This window comes from Heptranchias perlo, chromosome 34 (genome assembly GCF_035084215.1).
Source record: "Heptranchias perlo isolate sHepPer1 chromosome 34, sHepPer1.hap1, whole genome shotgun sequence".
In the NCBI taxonomy this organism is placed as follows: Eukaryota; Metazoa; Chordata; class Chondrichthyes; order Hexanchiformes; family Hexanchidae; genus Heptranchias; species Heptranchias perlo.
The window spans coordinates 17,912,140-17,935,986 of NC_090358.1; the positions used below are offsets into that span (position 1 = coordinate 17,912,140).

At 40.3% G+C, this 23,847-nt stretch overlaps 1 protein-coding gene across 6 annotated transcripts in view; it reads right to left on the reverse strand.

Annotated features, from left to right (window-relative positions):
- The window catches only part of LOC137301857 (protein unc-13 homolog C-like), a 514,180-nt gene that overhangs the window by 209,583 nt on the left and 280,750 nt on the right, over window positions 1-23,847 (reverse strand). For 3 of the 6 annotated variants that reach the window (XM_067971546.1, XM_067971545.1, XM_067971543.1), the window contains 5 exons: window positions 22,515-22,593; window positions 14,212-14,283; window positions 10,234-10,456; window positions 8,547-8,774; window positions 3,490-3,631 (listed from right to left, as the gene is read on the reverse strand). In XM_067971546.1, coding sequence (XP_067827647.1) covers window positions 3,490-3,631; window positions 8,547-8,774; window positions 10,234-10,456; window positions 14,212-14,283; window positions 22,515-22,593 — 744 coding nt within the window. Of the gene's footprint in view, window positions 1-3,489; window positions 3,632-8,546; window positions 8,775-10,233; window positions 10,457-14,211; window positions 14,284-21,928; window positions 21,935-22,514; window positions 22,594-23,847 lie in introns of all 6 variants that reach the window. The other 3 variants (XM_067971544.1, XM_067971541.1, XM_067971542.1) reach the window with 2 other exon arrangements.

Sequence of the window (23,847 nt, forward strand, 5' to 3'; positions counted from 1 at the left end):
TCTGATGCATCCGCTTCATTCTCATCCTGACCCAAAGCAATGCATCCATCGGTTGACCACGTCACCCTCATACGTCTGTACTTTGTCCCCTTGTAGGAGAAGAGAGTGCAAAATGCAAGGGAGAGCGTGAGGACTGGAGGAGGGCCTCCACAAATAGTGGCGGAGGAGGCAGCCTTGGAGATAAGTCGAATGGTGGAATGCCTGGCCGTCGGGGATGCCGAGACTGGCACCCCACAAACGTCTGGTGACAGAACTTTAACATCCCTCACACACAACATGGATGGATGTTATCAATGATTGACCTGTTGTACATCTCAGTATGCTCATTGCAACATTACTTCTGTGATGATGTTTAATATTGCTGTATGTTCTCTTCCAGAGGCGTCACGGACTGAAGAAGTAGACGAGGGCGATTCCTCAGAGGAGCTCCCTACCTCTGAGGGGGCACCATCACATCTTAGTGAGCTATTTACCAGCGTAGATACTCACACCTTAGTGGGTCCTATTAGAGAGGTAATTGGGGAGTCACCACACACAAGTGAGCACGAGCAGATACTGGTGGCAGGGGCAGCGGTGGAGGGTCGTGTTGGTGGGCGCACTCCTCTCCAAACTCTGCCCAGCTTGGCACAGATGCTGAACCCCAGGGGCCATCCTTGAAAAGGAGAATGATAGGGGTACAGACGTACCTTTGTGAGGTACTGGAAGACTTACCACGCTCAGTCTCCACATTGACGCAGAGGCTCAAGGAGTCCACCTCCAGCATTAGTGGATTGATGGCACAGATAAGTGCGGGAATGGCAGCCTCCATTGAGCTTCAAGCACGGTTCACAAATGAGTCCATTCAGGCCCTGGCATTGGCCGTATGGACTCTGCTTGCCAACACGTCTGTCACCTTAAACAGGCAGACAGATACTTTAGCCGTGGCCTTAGAACGCGTCACAGATCTGCTCCAAGCTGTTGTCCAGCAGAGTGGCAGGAGTGCTGTAGCCATGGCATGGGGGAGGAATGATGGCGAAAGGGGACATGGAATTGGGGACGCCACTCAAAGCACTCCCACGTCTCACCCGTAGCCTCCCCCTCAACTGATACCCGCAATGCTGCCTCCTCTCCAGATAGCCAAGTCTGCCCCTGCACAGGTGCAGGCAGAACAGTATTTGGAGGGGCCCTCATGGGCTCCGAAGCCCAGAGGTCATAGGCCGAAAGCATCTATGCAGTCCGGGCTTGAATCTGAGCAATCTGCCACTACCTCTGCCGCAGCCACAGGGGATGCACCACGTAGAAGCTGTAGAAAGAGGGAGTGGAAGGTTTTGTAATCACCAAGGGTATGCACAATGGTATCTGACAGACTGTCATGTTTTTCATTTATATTTGTTTTTTGTTAAATTCACATTAAATGTTATGATTCTCACCACCACTGCCACGTCTTGCCCATTCTTGAGTCTTGAGTCCCTTTTGTGAAAGCGCAGCCAGGTGAGACGCTGCTCTGCCGATGGTTTGCCTATCGTCATCCTCCTCATCTTCTTCTTCAATGTCGATGGCAGGTGCGGCTACTTCTTGAGCGCATGGGACCTCATCCACCTCTAACCCTCTCTGTTGAGCGATGTTGTGCAGGACACAACACACGACTATTATTCTACACACCCTCGCCAGTGAGTACTGAAGGGCTCCCCCAGATTGATCCCGACACCTGAAGCACATCTTCAGCATTCCTATGGCTTGTTCATTGACAGACCTGGTCGTGATGTGTCAATGTACCTCTGCTGTGCCTCACTGGTGGGGGTTTTCAGAGGTGTCATGAGCTACGTCTGCAGGGGGTATCCCTTGTCTCCAAGGAGCCAGCCCTTAAGTCTGTTTTGTGCGTGAAAGAAAGCCGGGATACTGGATTCCCGCAGAATGAAGGAATCATGGCAGCTGCCAGGGAATTTGGCACACACCCACAGAAACCTCATCCGGTGGTCACGAACCAGCTGTGCATTGGTGGAGGGATATCCCTTTCTGTTGATGAAGATTCCTGGCTCATGTGGAGGTGCTCGGATTGCTACGTGTGTGCAATTAATTGTGCCCTGTACCCGTAGGAAGCCAGCCAGAGAGTGGAAACCCACTGCCCTCTCAGTCTGGCTGATAACGCCGATGGGGAAGTTGACGTAGTTGGATACCCTGGCAAATAAGCCACCTGTGACCTGTCGTATGTACTTATGTGCAGACAATTGAGAGATCCTGGTGATGTCACTGGTGATGCCCTGGAAGGATCCGGAGGCGAAGAAATTGAGGGCAGTGGTGACTTTAACTGAGACGGGCAACGCGTGGCCACAAGGCCCATTCGGGAGCAGCTCTGCATGAAGGAACATGCAGATGTCTGCGACCACCTGGCCACTCAATCTCAGCCTTCAGAGGCACTGCTCCTCGGATAGGTCCAGGAAACTCAGCCTCTGCCTGTAGATCCTCTCACGAGGGTAGTGCCTCCTGCGATGTTGGCCCCTCCGTTCTTCCTCTCTCTGCTCTTCTGCAAGTCCTTGTGGCGCACCTCTGTCTTGTGGAGCTGCAACTCTCAGAACTGCACGCCATGCCTCCTCCTCAGATGTACTGCTGAATATATCCATTGCGCCAACCATCCTGGTGGTGTTTTCAGATACAAATGGGCAGAGTGTGCACCGCAGACGCTCTGCTCATTTATACTAGGCAATGAGCAGCCCAACCAGCGGTCCTTAAAGGGACCACTGGTGGCCTCTCAAGAAAAAAGCCCAGAATATTTGGAGGGAGAATATTTTCAGGGCCAGAAGGAGCATAAGTGTTCCTCCATGCTCCACAAAATTACTGCAGTCCACTGCTAGCCTTTGCTGAACCACCCCCCTTCCCCCGGGATCAGCTCACCCCTTCCCTACCCAGGCCCGCCCTGCCGACCAGCTCAGCCTAGGAGCCATCTATTTCCCATCCTCCCACAACTGGCGAGCTGCAGCAGGGTGCCTTAGGCACTCGCAACTGACCAGCAGCATTCAAATGAATGACTGAACCCGAAAATGTTTCCAGTCTCCCAACACCAATTTTGGACAGGCAAAGCAGCTGCTTTCTCGGGCCTCCCTCGGTACACATATAAGGGCGTGGAATTTTTGTACATATCTTCCTTTGTTTTCATGATCAGCCTTCCTTTGGTCTTAAAAAAAATAATTTTTTCACACAGGAAATCTTTGACGCTGGTTACTTTGCACCAGATAAGTCAATGAAACAAGTTCCTTATATCTTGATTTGCTTGGTGATATGAGTGAAGAAAATTGCTTTGGGAACACAACTCGAGCATCTGTGTTTTTTTCACTTTTGCCAAGTCTTACATTTTACTAGAAATTTGAGAGATAAAGGGATCTTCAATGAGGGTGAAAATATATATATATACACACACACATACAAACATCTCACATGAATACAGATTCCAAGATTGACTCATAAAGTATGAGAACTCACAGCAAACATTTCAAATTATACTCCAGTACTTACAAGTGAAATTTTTCATCCCAGCTTGGGTTGAGATTCCCAAAAATGGTTTTGGTCCTCCTTTTGGTTTTACCCACTTGCACTGTGACGTATGGGTCACTCGAGCCCGTCTTGTCTTTTGCTTGTAAACCCTGAGCACAAAGCACTGTACGCACAAAGAAAAGCTTGGAATATTTAATAAATAACTTCAATCAGACGTGTAAAAATTAAAATATGACTAATTACATACTGGCATCTCTTCCTCTGTTCACTAATGCTAACAAACGGCCAGTATGACTATTAGGATCAATTCACTGGTCCAGCACACCAAAAGGGGAGCCCCACTCAAAGGGAGCTCGGGTCAGAGATAGGAATACAACACTGAACCACCAATCTTCCAACCTGTGCTCTTCTTGAGTGCAGCATCAGTAAATTTACCCCATAAAGCAGGTTTGCTGCTCTATGTTTGGTTTCATAACAATAGTTGCTTCACCTCAAAGTAATTATTTCTATGTGAAGCTTTGAGATGTTTCTGAGAGATGTTCTAAGGGCATATATAACTATTCCTGTTAATTCAAAGTCATTTATTGCTCAAAAGCAAATTATTCAGCAGTTCGAATTAAGCAATTTAAATAAAACACTGCATATTCTGTATGATTTCAATTCAAATTAACAGATATTTTGAATTAAGCAACTTTGGTTTAAGAGGACTAGACTGTAAATGAAAATCCTTCTTACTCATGCTGACTTTTTCACTGACATTAAGGAATTTAAAAAAAAATCTTTTTCTTTAAAATAATTTGTGTGAGTTTATCAACCTACTTGTAGTTATTAACCTGAGAGATTTTCAGGAAAGTTAGCAACAATTGTACTAAAATCTGCAGAAAAGTGCAACAGTTTGATTCCTTGGGCTGTTACTGCTTTACTTTCAGAAATGGTAAAATGTATTTTAGACCATTTTTTAAAGTTCATGCTAACTTAAAAAGTCGAAGTGAAAATTTAGCTAAATATAAAATCAGTGAACTTTTCATTATATTGCTGAAATAATATATAAAAACAATTTATTTTCTTGGCAATTTTCTTCCTTTGCTTCTCTTCTGAAGACATCAGCATCTCGCTTGTATAGTTTGATGGTTTCCAATCACCTTCCAGTCCTTCACTTAAGTGGCTATTGGGAGTCATGTGTGAGCCTTGGCAGTTAGTATCATCAGGCTATTTGACCATAGTGCAATATAGCTGTGCCCAATCCTGCCCTCACCCTGTGTGTCCACACACACAGATCAACCAGGGGTCACTGAATAACAATCGGGAGCAGGAATCCTGGCTAGTTTTCTCCTCTTTTACCCAGGGAAATTGAGGCCAACTGCAGTGCCCATCCTGATACCACACTAAAATCAGCTTGGCTCAGCCACTCGTTGAATTTTATGGCTTGTAGTCACTGGGTTGAATTTAGGAATGTATGCTATGTAATACCACCATCACTTTTTCCTTCTTTCTTTCACAGTGGGATAAATTACTTGTGGGAGGAAAGGAAAGCTCAAAGTCATTTATTCATTCCAGTTTTGAGGGGATATTAGGAGCAGATAGCTGTGGATAAACTTGTAATCTTCTGAGATTTGACATGCTTGGAAGTCACATCTTACTTGTCAAATTGAATTTGAGCACTCCCACTCGGCACAGAACGGTGCAAATTTAGTGAACTGTAGATTGTGACATTGAGAGGAAAGGTTGTGTTGTACATGTTGGTAGTATCAATCATGGACCAGATGGTAGCTTAGAAGACAGGGCAAGTAATTATCCAACCATGTCTCACTTGATCCTTTCTTTGCATGCAAAGAATTTTTATGCTGATTTCTCTTATCTAGCCCCTTGGACTAACTTCTTACTTGGGTGGGTAAAGGGTTGAAAATTATCGGTAATGGGATTATTTACTCTGAGCAACAGGCAATGTTCGTTCCCCTCTGGGGTTAGGATGCCAAATGATATCCCGTTGTGCCGTTGCTTATTTTCTACTCAGGGCTCCAAATCAACGTGGGACAATGTTTCAGATCGGTGTATGTGAACTGGCACACATCACTGAAATGAAATGGCGCAGATTAACCCTTTTGAGTGCTGAATGTCTTTTGGAACTTGTACTTTCGTTACCTGCCAAAAATGATTTTTTGAAGGGGATAGGGAAAGGAATAGATCATGTAGGCCAGATTTAAAAGAAGTCTAGGCTGAATTTGGGTAAAACATGATATTTGTGGGCTGCAAATCAGATCCTTCAGCGATGGATTGTAAATAGGAAGCACAAAGGTTAAAACAGGATATTGAAAGTGGAAGTTTTTGGACTGGACCATGTCAACACTTTGGTCATTTTGACTCAGTGGAGCAGGAGATGTCTGTAAAGGTGATGCCCACCATCAATAGCCTCAACTCCTCTCTAAGACAGTGCATGTGCTTTCCAAGGGTGAAGAGTTTGAAATTCAATTAGCCATTATATGGGCAGCACATTTGATTGAGACAAGCTATGAAACTGCAGAAGAGCTGCATGGGAATTAGCCTATTTTCTCATTTTAAATGCAAAACAATTGTTTTGCAACATGGGTGTGGAACGGAACGCAGGCAGAACTTAGCCTTTGACTTGCAAAGTAGACGACGCTGGTAGTACTGAGTAGGTGAGGAAGAAACATCTATGTTCCAAGGGCAAATCCAGTTCCCTGAATGTCCATTTTTGCTGTGCCAGATCTAATTTTGGGCAAATCTGGAAACCCTCAGGGAAACACATTTGTTTGGAGGATAACTCAATATTTTCAAAATGAACATTCTGCTGCAATTGTACTGGGGCTGATCCGTGATTTTCTCCCAACACACAAAGCAGGGTTTTATAATAGAAGGTCTCCTGACATCCCCCCTAAGGGATGATTAAAAGTAAAAGAGGATGGACCTAATTAGGACTGAGACACTTTATGAGGATTTACAAATCTAAAACCTGGTACATCAACTCCAGCTAATAATACATCAATTACTCCCCTTGGTTTCATATTAAGCTCCATGATAGTGGAACATAAATTGGCAGAAATGTTCAAGTGAACTTTTCTGTAAAAAAAAGTAATGTGATTTGGGGATTATCTGGTTTCACAAGCACCCCAGTAAACATTCTGGATGCCTTACAGATTTATTCAAATGAAACTGCCTTCTGTCCTAGACAGTGGAAGATATTAAATAAAGCTAACATCAGAACATTATAGGAGATTTACTCAATCATATATTTCTCTAATTTAATCAGTTAAATGGTACATTTGTCTTAAAATAAGATTAACTCTTCAAATCTCACCAAGTGAGATTTCCCAAAAGGCAAAGAGCTTCTAAGAGTACATTACTGCACATTGTAAATCATTTTGGATGTACAAACAGGTATGATACTGTTTACAGACAATCAGATAGATATGGCGCACAGGGATTTGGACTAGAAGTCATTACTACTAGATACATCATAGGACAATCTTGTTATGCATTGCTGACGATGCCAGTGCAGCGTGGGTAAGCAGAGCACAGGAAGTCAGTCAGGGATCCATAGTGACAGATCACCACCTGTTTTGAGCAGTGTCAGGCGAATGTGTGAAAACTTCATTTAAATACTGAAATCCATTATAATGTATTTAATCACTATAATCCATACAACTGTTATAATGGTTGTAACTAAGGCAGAGTGCAATTTTCCATCCATTTAAAATTGAATCACACTGTGAGGTTTGCTTGCCCATCTGGAGTGGGTAAAAGGGAAGCTCCATCTGTGAAGCTCTTAAAGGGGAAGACAATTTTATTTAATGTTTTAAAATGTTCCTAGTACCTTTTAAAGTATGATTTTGTTCTTCTTGCACTTTTTTTCTTTTTTTTTGGTATTGTTTATATTTATCTTTGGGGTTTTTGTGTGTGTGCACTATTTGTGTGATTGTGCTCCTATCTACAATGGCCTTCTCAGGACCACATGAAATCCTAGCCTGCAACTTATTCAGTTCAAGATCTTTACTTCGTCACTTGGTTCCATCACGACTTGATTCAAGTTCTGGGACATCGAAATAAACAGCATTAATTAGATCAGATCTTTAAGATAAAATCATATTTGTTGGAGCTACTGGTCACCAGGGCTACGCAGAAAGGCGAACTGTCCCTTTCAAAGATCTGAAATCAATCAGATTAAAAGCAAATAGAAAGATTTGCTCCTGAAAATAATTTGGAGAATATAAGGGAGGGTTTCCAGACCTTTGGCTGGAAATTTCCTGAGGAAATTAATTAAACATTTTTTTGGTGAAATACAGGATAGGTTAAAGTAGATCAATGTGGTCATTTTAGATTAGGGAATTTATGCAGTTATTTTATATCCGGGTAGTTAGTATCAGGCATGCTTTATTCTGATACCTCTTACTAAAGGTTACAAGGAAGAGGACATTTCAGGAAATTCATGGAAGGGGGAAATTTTGTGCCCACGAAGAATGTAATAACATGCTTTGGAATGGAACACTTTTCATTTCTTGCAACTCATGTCAAAGAATCAAACATTCTCAAGTTATAACAAGGTTCAGATGAGCCATTAGGCTGCCTCTGTCCCAATAATGTGCCTTAAACCCAACTTCAGAAGAGCACCTCTTACTGCACTAATTTGACTTTTCTACTTCTCACACAAGTCATCTTTATGGCTTCTCTAATAAAAAAGGTCTTTTCAATTTGTGCCAAATTGGATTCATTCTTACCCATTTTATAGAGGGCCCTTACAACAACATGAAAAAGGAGACTTTTACCTCATCAGCCTAGGATGTTAGAGGCAAAGTAGTTTGCAAATTTACTCCACCAGCTAGTCCGTAATCTTAAGGGGTTTGGAGATCATTGGACATTGAACATAAACAATTGATATCCAGCCCAGACAATGTAATTACTAATATAATAAGATGTACATGTTTTATTTAACATACAGTATGTCAAGTCTGAAAAATACCAAAACAATATATTCTGGACAATTGTTATAAGATATTTCCTCATGTCTTATTCTTATGTAGTAAATATAATTGCTTCGGAAAATATGCTATGGATAATCTAACCTGTTATGTTTATCTTTGCTGACCACTTTGAAGTTCCATCCAATACACTCTGCTTTGCTGTTTTCAAATGTTGCACATAGTCTTCTTTAGACACTTGAAATTGCTCTTGTATCAGCTCAAAAATCTCTGGTTTGTTTCTCTCTCTAATTTTCATTCTTTCCTTCATGGCTGTGATGATGTTTTGTGTTTTGTCCTCTGCACCATGTTTTGAACTTTTCTCAGCTGCTCCTGAAATTGGAAATGTGAAACCAGTTAGTTATTTAGAATTTTAAATGAGCTAGATTTGTGAAGTAAAAACCACCAAAAGCATTTTGATGGTCTGACCCCAGTGGTACAATCTGTGTTAAATCATTTAATTTTTTCTGAAATTGAACTCCAAACAGCCAGACTGTTATGTAGTTCAATTGCATTTCTAGAGAAAATCAAAAATGTTCTGGTGAATACAAATTTTTTTGGAAGTTATAAACCACTAAAATGAACTCACTAGAAAATGTATATGACTGAATGTAGCCCAAGGCCTTTTTAAACTGATGGTCTCACTGGGATGTTTGCTCTTAGCACTTTTCAGCAACATGATCAATTTTTTTTCATCTTTGTAAATTATAAAATTAGGTCCAGTCAAAATGCTAATTTATGGTTAGTTTTCCCACTTTTTTAAAATCAAGTTGCTAGTTAGCTCAGTTAAATGGAATAATTAGGCTTAAAAACAACTTCTGAATTTTTTATAATCTAGTTTAAACTCCTTGAACATTTACTGACCTACTTTCTAAACCATTAATGGTTTGCATCCAATGTGTGAATGGCTCTTGCACATGTTCTTTTATTGATGTACTCAATACTTATCCCTGAGGGGTACACAGTAAGACAAGAGGTAACATATATTAGGTTGCAGGTGAGGGAGGGGATGACAGAGACGTGGAAGAGGAACTGGGGAGAGGGTGTGACCAAGAAGAATCAAGGAGGTGGGGTGGGAATGTGGGTTGGATTGAAGGAGGGACTTGAGAAAGAGACTGGGCCTAGGAGTAATCATGCAGGATGGGTGTGGGAGTGCTGGTGTCTGGAACAGTTCGTGGGGCTGCAGTCTGGAATCTAAGGGGACTTTGCAGAGGGCTGGGCTTGGGCAGGACTGATTTGGGGGGGGGGGAAACAGGGGAAGAGATGTGGTATGGGATTACTCAAATGGACTATCCAGCTTGGGGGAGTGGACTGTTGTCTGGGAGCAATCAGTGGGGTGGAAGCACTCAAGGAGTCTAGAAATTGGAAGGGCTCAGGAGGTTGGGGAAATGGGGACACTTGGTGGGGGTGGGTGCTGATGTCTGCGGACAGTCAGTGAACAGTTTAGGAGAACAGGGGACTGAGGTGTGGGACCAGCAGGTACAGCTGAAATGTAGGTGGACTGAGGGTAGACGTATTGGAGGGGGACTGGGTTGTGGGAGCAGTGAGGGGGACTGGAAGTGTTGAGGGGGTTTTGGGAGCATTGATGGGTAAGCTGGATGAACTGAGTGGGATGAGCAGAAACTGAGCACAATCTAGGCTGCCATTTCAGTACACGACTGAGGAATGCTGCACTGTCGAGTTGCTGTCATTCAAATGAGACATTAAACTTAGGTTTCTTTCTCTTGCGCTCTCTCTCTCTCTCTCTCTGGACATGAGACACGCACAATATTTTGTCAGCAAAAATACTTACGTTGTAAACAGTCAGCATTTAGAAGGTCTTGACACTTTTCATGGCATTTGACACTGCACTCTGTACATCGCATGCCTTGCCTGGCTATGCCCCAAAGCAGCCCCTCACATTCATAGCAGTAAGTAGGAGTAGTTGCTGTCCAAACATCAAAATTGTGCGGAGTGGTTGATGATATTGGGTAGATTAAGGCCTGTAATGTTTTCTTGTAAACATGTGACTTCTGCTGAAAGTAGGATCAAGAAATACCTACACTTGTTAATGTGAAGCACTGCTTTAAAAGCTTTAACAAGATATGGGTATATCAAATTCACTAGACTATTCCATGCCATGACTAGATTAATAGAACTAGAGATGCAATAAAACTATCACTGAAACTAACAGCTTCTACTTGACTCTGGTTATAAGTAATCTTCTGAACATTACATCTGTCAATTCATTCGGCCAAATCTTTTCTTTTTGACTCATAGTTAAATGTGCTTTTGGAGATACACGTGGTGTCCAGGCGTAGTAATATACTTCATAAAGCAAACAAATGGCAACACTGAAAGGCTTGTTGGAGAATATCTGTTTGGACAGCAAATAGAAATGGGGTAGGATTTGTTGATATAGTTTTTCAGTGCTCAAGTTTGTGTGAATAGCCATGTACAGTTCTGCATTAATAAAAATACAATATGGATTAATTCTCACACATACTAAATAAACATGTAGTATATTTGTGGTATTCAGGTTTGAATTACTGAATTATAATTTTTATATACATTATCAGATTTCCTGTGGCATTGCTCTTGGATAGCCTGGGTCTGAAACACAGTTGTGAGGTTTAGTTGCTAATAAAGTCCATTTCTTTAAGGTCTTTGATCAGGTACTCCCTGTGGGAAGCCAAGTAAATGTCCCTGCTTGTAATTCTGAAGGTGAATTAGATGTCAATAAATTGCTTCTAAATTTCTGTCTCCAGGTTAAAAACTAGGATGAAATGCTTGGCTTTAAAAAAAACTCTTTTGCATAGAAGAATCATAGAAAATTTACGGCACAAAAGGAGGCCATTCGGCCCATCGATTCCGTACCGGCTGAAAATGAGCCACCCAGCCTAATCCCATTTTCCAGTACTTGGTCCGTAGCCTTGTAGGTCACGGCACTTCAGGTGCACATCCAGGTACTTTTTAAATGAGTTGAGAGTTTCTGCTTCTACCACCCTTTCAGGCAGTGAGTTCCAGACCACTACCATCCTCTCCCCTCTAATCCTTCCACCAATCACTTTAAATCTGTGCCCCCTTGTTATTGACCTCTCTGCTAAGGGAAATAAGTCCTTCCTATCCACTGTATCTAGGACTCTCATAATTTTATACACCTCAATTAAATCACCCCTCAGCCTCCTCTGTTCCAAGGAAAACAACCCCAGCCTATCCAATCTTTCCTCATAGCTAAAATTCTCCAGTCCTGGCAACATCCTCGTAAATCTCCTGTCTAGTGCAATTACATCCTTCCTGTAATGTGGTGACCAGAACTCTACACAGTACTCAAGCTGTGGCCTAACTAGTGTTTTATAGAGTTCTAGCATAACCTCTTATATTCTATGCCTCAGTTGATAAAGGAGAGCATTCCATATGCCTTCTTAACCATCTTGTATCATCTGCAAACTTCTTAATCATGCCTCCTACATTTAGGTCCAAATCATTAATATATATCACAAAAATCAATGGACCTAGTACTGAGCCCTGCGGAACCCCACTGGAAACAGCCTTCCAGTCGCAAAAACACCCGTCGACCATTACCCTTTGCTTCCTGCCACTGAGCAAATTTTGGATCCAACTTGCCACTCTCCCTTGGACCCCATGGACTTGTACTTTTTTAACCAGTCTGCCATGTGGGACCTTGTCAAAAGCTTTGCTAAAATCCATACATCAAATGCAGTGACCTCATCGACCCTCCTTGTTACCTCCTCAAAAAATTCAATCAAGTTAGTTAGACATGACCTTCCCTTAACAAATCCATGGTAACTGTCCCTACTCCGTGCCTTTCTAAATGATGGTTTATCCTATCCCTCAGAATTGATTCCAATAATTTGCCCACCACTGAGGTTAGGCTGACTGGTGTGTAATTACTCGGTCTATCCCTCGCTCCCTTTTCAAACAATGGTATAATGTTAGCAGTCCTCCAATCCTCTGGTACCATGCCTGTATCCAGTAAGGATTGGAAAATGATGGTCAGAGCTTCTGCTATTTCCTCCCTTTCTTCTTTTAACAGCCTGGGATACATTTCATCCGGCCCTGGTGATTTATCTATTTTCAAAGATGCTAATCCCCTTAATACTTCCTCTCTCACTAAGTTTATCCCATCCAATATTTCACACTCCTCCTCCTTAACTACAATGTCTGCATCGTCCCTCTCTTTTGTGAAGACAGATGCAAAGTATTCATTAAGAACCATACCTACATCTTCCGCCTCCACACGTAGGTTACCTTTTTGGTCTCTAATAGGCCCTACTCTTTCCTTAGTTATCCTTTTGCTCTCAATGTATTTATAAAACATCTTTGGGTTTTCCTTGATTTTACTTGCCAATATTTTTTCATGCCCTCTCTTTGCCTTCCTAATTTCCTTTTTAATTTCACCCCTGCACTTTTTAATACTCCTCTACGCTTTCTGTAGCATTGCGTTCTCGGTGTCTGACATAAGCTTTCCTTTTCTGCCTTATCTTACCCTGTATGCTCCTTGGCATCTGTAACAAAGATTGAATTCTGGTGTGTGAAATCTGTGAGTGATACATATTGAAAGCTATTTCATTCATCTCTTGTATGTTACAGTCAGAGATGTGGATTGAATACTTTTAAAATGGAGACACAAGGGAGTCTTTAAGAGAGATCATTCCAACTGACACTTACATTTATGCTTTTCAATTTGTCTTGAGGATTCCTTAATGTAATTTTGTGCAAAGTGACAATGAGAATAACTAACATTATGTCTCTCATATTCTATACATGTGACTTGTTAGTTATTTTTAGAAGCAAAATTTTAATCATTCCGCACTTAATATGCATTTTTGGGTTAAGACTCTGATTCACAGCACAATTCATTTAATTAGATATGCTCTGCTGCTACCTAATGCTCTTTTTAACTTCATGGGATTTCAATGTTTGATGTCATTTAATTGAACTTATAAGTCAGAACAGCTCACCATCCAATCAGATCACTTTATTTTCAACTCGGACATTTCAGGGCCTCTCGTGATATAACCATTATTTAGAGAGGTTTACCTTTAGTGTACTCCCCAATTATCTTAAACAACTGGTGCACTAGCCTATGGGAGGGATAAATTTAATCATGGTAACCTTTTTAATAAATGTCTTATTTTATTCTTTTCTACAATATCAATTGTTCTTAATGCACATTTTCACCTTATTGACTCTCTTTCCCTAGAAATTATTTGGTGATATTTAAACTGGTGGGTGAGATTCTGAAATGCCTTGTGTAGCGTGTTTGAAGGAGTGATAAGTTTGTATAAGTTTAGAAATTGATTTAGAATATGTTTATTGGTATGGTTTTTAAACTGGTCACCTAACTTTAGCTTTTTAGAGTGGTTATACTTGGAGTTTTGCTATTTGAAAAGAACTGCTATTCTACTTCCATAATACAACTCTTCAGCATATAGTTGAATCAATAAAAATATCTATATGTTATTAAAAAATCTCATGTACATGCAAGTTTCCTGTTCAAACTCCTGTTCTCATGCATCGCAGTAATGCTTTTTGTCAGCGTTTAACATTGAAAATGCCTATGTAAACATTTAGCCCATAATTCCTGCATGTGAACAATTGCTTGCAACAATGCAGTTGCAGGGTCTGGCCAGTAGGTAGTGCTTTCAAACAAATTTCTAAAGTCACTCATCCAAATTCTCACCATCTTGTACATATAAAAAAAATAATTTATCAACTGACCGAGGTTAACGTCACAAGCAAGTTACTAGTAAAGAAACATACATACCAATTCTTGATTGTTTAGAGAGGTTCTGTTGATCATGGCAAAAGATATACCTGCTTTTCGGGCAGCAAGAGTCTGTTGAGATGGGTTAAAATGCAAATGGTAAGTGATGAGAAAAAAAACTTCAGTTAACTAATAGAAATTGTTGTAATACAAAATATGTGAATTAATGTTTTTGTACTCCCAAAAAAAAATCTCTGGCGATTGTGCTCAGTAGGGCCACAGCCAATAATTGATTTAGAATTAATATAAGATCCAAGAATCAAATGATCCTATCAATCTAATCAATAAGATTGTGTTCTATACCAGTGATACTCTTAATAAGGAGTACCTCCCCTTCATCAGGAACCCTGGAGACTTTGTACTTCATGTTTTGCTGGGCCTCCAGTCTCTGGCTGTGGAATGTTGTTTGAGCTGGGGCTCAGAGCTGTTCCCTCTCCTTGCTCTCCAGGAAAGGAAAGCAAAAGAAAGTTATAGAAATATCTCAATACAGCAAGCAAAGACCATTATTAAAACAGAACTGTGAGGAAGTGTCTGGCTTCTACTTAGCAACAGTCAGCAGCGAGATGTTTGCAATCAGGAGCTCACTGTGCGGGGAATCACAGGCACAGGTCCACGTCCCATCAGGCGATGGTGCAGCACATTACAGCATTCCAGAACATCTCGTCGCTGGAACTGACCAACAGGCACCAGGGTGTAGCTTGGATGGTGATGAGAAGGGCTCTTTCAGTGCGGTCTTTCCTACACGCACAGCACCTCAGTGTCACCGCGAGCTGCCTTCGAGGCTGCAGCAGGGACGAGATTGTCCTGGTGGACTGCCCCTTCACACAGAAGGTGGAGAGAGATGCGTTGGTATCTGTCCCGGTCCATCCCCAACAGCTCGGTAACACAGGACACTATGCTCTATTGGCTGTTCCCTGGGATGCACACCGAGACAGATATCAACTGCTGCTGGAAGACCATCAACTCAGTAATGGAGGTCCTTTGGTCTGCCTGAAACCTGCTGGTCTTCCAGCTGAAGGAGCTGTCCACAACTGAGTGTTGCCGATTGGCACACTCCAAGATCCAGGAATATGTGCTGCGGGATGCACTGAAGTGAAGTGCAGCCGATGCAAAGGCTCTATGGGGAAAGGCCACCGTGTAAGGCCATTTCACCTTGTACTGTACAGCATGTATTAGAAGATATGTACTGTGTTTTAAATTGTAATAATGGAATCGTATTGTGCATGATCTGTATTGTATTGTTTTTGAATTGTAATTGTGCCATCTACATTGAACTGTGTATAATCCTTAAATTTTATGAAATAAATTATATTTTGAAATTTAAAAAATTACAGCGTTCCTTGAGCAAGGCATTAGTTAGGAGTGCCACCCAAAGTTGAGTAATACTGTCCTGTACAAGAATGCTGATATCACTGTCAGCACAAACCAATGTACAAAATGCATATTTAATCTGTCCTTTATTAACCATGCTACCATGCTCCATATAATTTGTTTTAATGATCTACAGAATATTCGATTGTAAAACAAACAGTCCTAAAGCCTGGTCTTTCAAGGACTTGAGTATCAAAAGTTACCACATACAAAATAAGGGATGATGCATGCATATCCTTAAAGAAAACTGACATATGCACATTCTGTACTGAGTTGAATACTTAGCAACAAATGGGATTCAGACTCTCAGATGCTTGGAAGGTTTATTGGCAAATTAAAACTCCTGGGCATCAGATACACAAAGCATACAAAGCCATTAATGTTTATTCAGCAATTTAAGGTCAGATTTTTTTTGTGGTGGGAATAAAAATAACTATTTAGAAACAATCTTATTCAACTCATAGAGGTATGGATAAGACAATTTTCCACTCTCACTACTAGTGTGCTCCCTAATCCCTGTCCAAGTCTACACCTTACATTATACTAATGAGCTAACCTGGGAAAATTGGGTGTAAACAACATCGTTTCATTTGACTGTAAAACCCACCATTAGCCTTTTTGGTGTAAACTATGCCAAAAGAGGAAAATCCAGGATGATATGTTTTTGTACAAAACATAATCAGTTCATTTTGAATATTTTCATCATCCATCAAAACTTATCATATTGCACAGGTACAAATTTGAACAGAATTACTGTAATTCTATGGTGTGTAATTGCATACCATAATTTATCTGAAAGTAAGCTTGGATAGCATAGTTAAAATGAAGATTCTGGATTCCTACACAAAAATGTTGTGGACTATTTACTGAATTGCTAGAGAACACATGCAAAAATATCTCCTTGAAATAAAGGTGCAGCTGTGTTTTAAAAAGAAGAGTAATTAATCAGAATATTTGACATTTCATGGCTGTCAATTCATATCTACTCAGCGGAACAAAAAATACCGCTGATTTCTTTTACAATCGGACATCAGATGCGATACTAATGAATTAAATAATAATTTTAATTAGTCACCAGTGGAATAACTTAAGTGCCCATCACATTAAAAAAAGTAACTGAATTAACTGTACTGCTTCAATGACATCGTCAACTCCAACTACTGTGCCATAAGCTTCGACTGAGTGACAATCAGCGATTTGATCGAGTTTTCAGAGACCAGCGCTTCAAATTGTGAATTGCAAAGGGAAGCAATTCAGTTTGATGATTAAACTTAAAAATAAGAAAAAAGATTCATCATTATAATCAAAACCTTAAGGGGAATTGTACTGTCTACTTTACATTCATACATTAAAAATATTAGCTAGGCTCCCACACGCCAAAAGAATATCCCACATGAAATTTGCAAGAGTATTCTGACAGATAGATATCAAATGATATCAAATATCAAAATGATGGGAGATATAGTTTTGCATATGCATTTTTTTATTTGATACTTCTTTAGTTGGGCCCTGCACAGCTGCCACAGTTGGAGAAAGTGGGTGTTAGAGTGCTCTGGTTGCAAATGTATGAATATAATTACTGTCCCAGCGAATCTCATGCTGTTTTTATATAGCACTGTGTGCATTTAATGTGTATGTACAGGAGGCGGGGGTTCCAGTAGTTCACTGGCATAAGACACGTCATATGTTAAACAGTGTTTCCTCTGGTGTTTCCAACAAAACCCTCATGGACAGGTTTGGAGCTGATTATCAGGAACAGCCAAAGTGAGGTCTGTAGAAGGAATTGGGAGCCAGTAGATAAAAAGTCTCCTAAAACAGATTCTATTAAATCTCTTGTGAATGGGGATATAAGCAGTTTTAAAAAAACATTGTTTTTAATAAGAAACATAAGAAATAGGAGCAGGACTAGCCGATACAGCCCCTTGAGCCTGCTTCGTCATTCAATAAGATCATGGCTGATCTTTGACCTCAACTCCACTTTCCGGCCTGATCCCCATATCCCTTGATTCCCTTACAGTCCAAAAATCTATCGATCACAGTCTTGAAAATAATCAACGACTGAACATCCACAGCCCTCTGGGGTAGAGAATTCCAAATATTCACAGCCCTTTGAGTGAAGAAATTCCTCCTCATCTCAGTCCTAAATGTTTGACCCCTTATCCTGAGAATATGTCCCCTAGTTCTAGACTCTCCAGCCTGGGGAAACATCCTCTCAGCTTCTACCTTGTCAAGCACTCTTAAAATCTTATATGTTTCAATGAGATCATCTCTCATTCTTCTAAACTCCAGAGAGTATAGGCCCATTTTACTCAATCTTTCCTCATAGGACAACCCTCTAATCTCAGGAATCAATCTAGTGAACCTTCATTGCACCACCTCTAAAGCAAGTATATCCTTCCTTAGGCAAGGAGACCAAAACTGTACACAATACTCCAGATATGGTCTTACCAAAGCCCTGTACAATTGCAGCAAGACTTCCTAACTCTTGTATTCCAATCCCCTTGCAATAAAGGGCAACATGCCATTTGCCTTCTTAATTGCTTGCTGTACCTACATGCTAACTTTCTGTGTTTTGTGTACAAGGACATCCAAATCCTTCTGAACACCAATATTTAATAGTTTCTCACCATTTAAAAAAATTCAATTTTTCCTACCAAAGTGAATAACCTCACATTTCCCCACATTATACTCCATCTGCCCACTCTTCTTGCCCACTCACTTAACCTGACTATATCCCTTTGCAGACTCTTTGTATCCTCCTCACAGCTTACTTTCCCACCTAGCTTTGTATCATCAGCAAACATGGATATATTACACTCGGTCCCTTCATCTAAGTCATTAATATAGATTGTAAATAGCTGAGGTCCAAGCACTGATCCTTGCAGCACCACAGTTACAGCCTGCCAAACTGAACATGACCCATTTATTCCTACTCTCTGTTTTCTGTCCGTTAACCAATCCTCTATCCATGCTGATTTTTTACCCCCAATCCCATGAGCCCGAGTCTTGTGTAACAACCTCTTTTGTGGCACCTTACCTTTTGAAAATCCAAATATATTACATCCACTGGTTCCCCCTTATCTACCCTGCTAGTTACACCCTCAAAAAATTCTAATAGATTTGTCAAACTCGATTTCCCTTTCATAAAACCGTGTTGACTCTGCTTAATCATATTATGATTTTCTAAGTGCCCTGTTACTACGTCCATAATAATAGATTCTAGCATTTTTGCTGCTATGGATGTCAGGCTAACTGGCCTATTGTACCCTGTTTTCTCTCTCCCTCCTTTCTTGAATAGCGGGGTTATATTTGCTATCTTCCAATCCACGAGGACCATTCTAGAATCTAGGGAATTCTGGAAGATCAAAACCAATGGATCCACTATCTCTGCAACCACCTCTTTTAAAATCCTAGGATGTAGGCCATCAGGTCTAGGGGATTTGTCAGCTTTTAGTTCCTTAAATTTTTCCAATGCTTTTTCTTTACTAATATTAATCACTTTAAGTTCCTCTCTCTCATTAGATCCTTGGTTCCTCACTATTTCCGGTTTATTTTTGTGTCTTCTACTGTGAAGACAGATATAAAATATTTGTTTAACGTCTCTGCCATTTCCTTATTCCCCATTATAATTTCTCCTGTCTCTGCCTCTAAGGGACACACGTTTACTTTTACTAATCTCTTCCTTTTTATATACTTGTAGAAGCTCTTGCAATCCGTTTTTACATTTCTTGCTAGTTTACTCTCATATTCAATTTTCTCCCTCTTTATCAATTTCTTGGTCATCCTTTGCTGATTTCTAAACCCCTCCCAATCCTCAGGCTTACTACTCTTTTTGGAAACAGTGTAAGCCTCTTTTTTTAATCTAATACTATCCTTAACTTCGCTAGTTAACCATGGTTGGATCACTTTTCCTGTGGAGTTTTTATTCCTCAAGGGTATTTATATTCGTTGGGAATTATGAATTATTTCTTTAAATGTTCACCATTGTTTATCTACTGTCATATCTTTTAATCTAATTTCCCAATCTACCGTAGACAACTCGCCCCTCATACCTACATAATTGGCCTTGTTTAAATTTAAGACCCTAGTTTTAGACTTAACTACATCACTCTCAAACTCAATGTGAAATTCTATCACATTAAGATCACTCTTCCCCAGAGGATCCTTTAAAAGATTACTAATTAATCCTGTCTCATTACACAATACGAAATCTAAAATAGCCTGTTCCCTAGTTTATCACTCATTCACATGTATTATTTTGATTATTAGGAAAAAGACACGATTTACTTGTTATGGATTCATTAGGGACCATGAAGACCTTGCTAAAGGCTTATCTGGAAAAAAATTGTGCAGAAAAACCTAGTAGAAGGGAGGAATACAAGAGTGAGTCCCGAATTCCCATTTACAATGAGGGTTAACCAAAAGGAGAGGCAGCATTTTGATGCATCAGCATAGCATTGGCAGAAGTAAATAGTACAGACGGCATTTCAACCATAGAATGGGTACAGTGGCCATTGTCAGTTATCCCATACTGCAGTGAGAGCTGGAGGAGGGGGTGACCTGGGAACTGCAAGAGGATAGAATATGCATTGCTTGCAGAATAGACTAGCCCAACAAGCAGACACCTGGGCAACAGAAGGCTCAGGAGGACTGTGTAATTAAGGTGTACTATCTGGTCCACAGTCATGCATGTACAGTCAACATTATTTTGCTTTCCAGTTCATGTACTGTATGTATTTTTGCTTCTCAGCTACATTTACTACTTCTGAATCACAAACTTAACATCTGTTTTCTAGGTACCCCATGTTGGGGCGAGTGACCATTTGGTCAACTGGTCAAAGCGATTAACAAAGCCCTCTACCTGTACTTTCCACTACCTGTGTGAGTGACAGAGAGGGCTCCATGTTTGGCTGCGGCTTCAGTGTTTTTTTATGCGATCTTTCAGGCCACTTGTGCAGGGCTAGATGGTGCTGTAGAACTGCTGCTGAGGTGATAACTGGCAGCTTTTGTATGCAAGTCACAGCTGGAAGGTATGCCCTTATGACGTTCCCAAATCTCTGAGTGTAGAACACTGGGTAGTTAGGAGTTCTTCTCCCTTATACCTGTACATGTTCTCCAAGCAAATTGAAGATAGCCATGACTGTTTGCAGCAACCTATGCACAATAACTTTCATTGCCATGGGTACGGATTGCATGCTCAACATTGCCCAATGCGAACAGATGATGGCCTAGCAGAAACAAATTATTCTCGGTCTCCTTTTCAGTCAAAGGTACAAGACTAATTAGCACAGTTACTTATAGATGCAATTAAGGGGAAGCTATATAAGTACATGAGGGAGAAAGGAATAGAAGGATCTGCTGATTGGGTTAGGTGAAGTAGGGAGGGAAGAGGCTCGGTGGAGCATAAACACCAGCACAGACAAGTTGGGCTGAATGGCCTGTTTCTGTGCTGTAAATTCTATGTAATTCTATTTCCATTCTTCAAATATACTTTACAGTGTTATGAGGGAGCTTAAAAACATATACATATTGTTGGCTATAGGGTTCATCAGTAACAATAAATCTTAATGTCACCTAGATTATATTTTCTCCAGACAGATTGAACACACTTATTTATAGCTGTGAGTCTCAAAAATACAAGGTTACATTCATATCAGTCTATGGAAAATATTCTTGATCTGCTATTGTTTGATCTATTAAACCAATTTGGTAGGCGCTGTTCATGTTTCCCAAACAGTGCGGAGAAAGCTATGGAACAGAGAGCATTAAATATCAACAACAGATTGACTGATTTTGTAAATAGGCAAATTCAGCCTGGTGATGAATGTTTTATTGTCCAAAACACTACCAACCTGTAGACCAGCACGTTTTAAGTTGCCATGAATTTTCCTCAGCTGCAAATTAGCTTAAAGAAGGCCAACTTGCCCTTCAGTCTACACATAGAATCATACAGCACAGAAGGAGGCCATTCAGCCCATCGTGTCTGTGCTGGATCTTTGAAAGAGCCATCCAATTAATCCCACGCTGCTGCTCTTTCCCCATAGCCCTGCAAATTTCTCCTTTTGAAGTGGACATAGAACCATTTTATTTTTTTTTTAATTTGCAAAGATAAGCTACTGGATTTTAGTAGTTAGTGCGAGTCAGACACAAATGTCAGATATATTGCCATCTGTAATTTGAAACTAACAGCATTTTTATTATGCTGAGTTGGAGGAGCCATTAATTTATTTTTGAATAGAAATATTAATTCTTATCTTGCTGAATTAAAAAAAGGACTTGTTACAAGTACGGTGACCAGTGCTTTCAGGAGCAGACTGTATGTGATTTATATTTGGAAAGCACTTACCATGGCCTGTTTAATCCAAGAAGCATGTGAAAGAAATTATATCTAGTTGTTAGTTTCACTGCCTCTAGTTGCAATTAAAAAATCAAAGCACAGTTCAGTGAATATTTAATGCAGATATTAATTCTGCACAGAGAACATGCAATAAAGTTAGCATTTACAATGAGTTTCTATGTCAATGTTATTAAGTGATCAGTGTAAGTTATTCTGCTGATTTAAAAATATACCAATGCATTATTCACAACGAATTTCTAATTTCTACTAGGCCTGGGTGGAGACTCAAACTGGAGGGTAAGTCAACCAGTACAGCCTGCACACACCTCCTAGTAGCTGGTTACTGAAAGGTATTGGCCAAAGCCTGTAAACAGATCACACTTCAGGAAATGGGGTACGATGCAGGGAGATACATTAAATCTAATAAGTGGGTAAGTAGAAAAACAAAGAAATAGAACTGAATTTTCCTTAGGCTCGTAAATCACTTATCTTAAAGTTAACTTGTCACTAAGAGCCAGCAACTTTTTTTCATCTCAGTGTTATAATTACTTTAGAATAAAAGATAATTTTCAAATAAGCCCAAAATATAACTCACCAAATCCCGAACGATAGGCATCGTCTTCTGTCGCCGCAGATCTGGCATACTGTCAATGCCATATAGCACGCTTCCAGCCCTAAAGCAAATCATACAGCTTAGTAATGTGCATTACATATTGTGAAGTAGGAAAGCTACATTGGTACGATTTTCACAATATTTATGGGGAATTCCTAGGTGCTACCATCTGATTTCTCTTTAGCATTTTGTGGAATTTGCTAGGCATGAACGTATATATTGTTATATATATATGAGATATATATGGTATATTGTGTTAACCAAAAGATAGGAAGCAATCATTAATGGCTGCTCCAATTGTTTGTCCATTTTCTCACCAGCTGTCTCCCCCTTTTCTATTCTCCTAATCACAAAGCATTGCATACAGGGCCTTGAATGGGAGGCACCCAATAGTATCTCTCTCATGTTTTAATATCCAAGTGTGAGCCTTGACAGTGACTGTCAATGAGCTGTTCAATTGCTGAGGTACTTCCAGCAAGGGTTGCTGGATCATGATCAAGTGTGGGTACTCTGGCCATTTCCCTAATCCAGGGCTGCTCAGCACAAATATAGTGCTCCTACTGTCACTCTGGTGGAGATCTCAGTACAGACCAAAAATTGAACCCAAGACCTTCCTGGGCTATATGACTCAATCAATATCTGGATGAACTACTGATTTTTTTTCTTTAAAAACATCATAGCACTGGCAAATAAGAATATATTCTGTAAAAATAGCTGGAGTTTTGTTCTCAACAGGATTCCAGCCATGTGAATTCATAGTAACTAGAAGTGTTTCAGCTGTTATTTTAATTGATAAAAATTGCAACCTATTCTAGATTTTGGGTTGGCTGTCTTTTCCTTCGCTGCCTACCAATCCTGGAATGTATTTCATATATTTGTAAAACATCTGATTACTACTGGCAGAAAACTTAAATGTTGTAAATTGCCCTTTTCTTCCAGGACCTGAATACAGCTGTGAAGAGGACCATCACTATTTTCTGATGGTGGTAAGCCCTACCATACCTGTTAGAAAATTCCTCCTTTGTTTCTTAGGGGATATTGGTAAAGATCATGCACTAATGCTTTACAAATTGTCAAAAAAAATTACTCCCTTATCTGTTTTTGTAATTCCACATGGTTATAATGTTAAAATAGTTTCCTAAAGAACAAGTTTGGTTGTAATGTTCAAAGTTTCCATTCATTTTAATAACTGGCAAAGCTAGTCAGAGCTTCAAAGAACCATTGTTTCAGCCAGCAGGTTGCAAGGTTTCCAATGATTTTGGTTAAAGCTGAAGTAAACCATCAATTTTCGATTTAAAAATCATTTTAGACAACT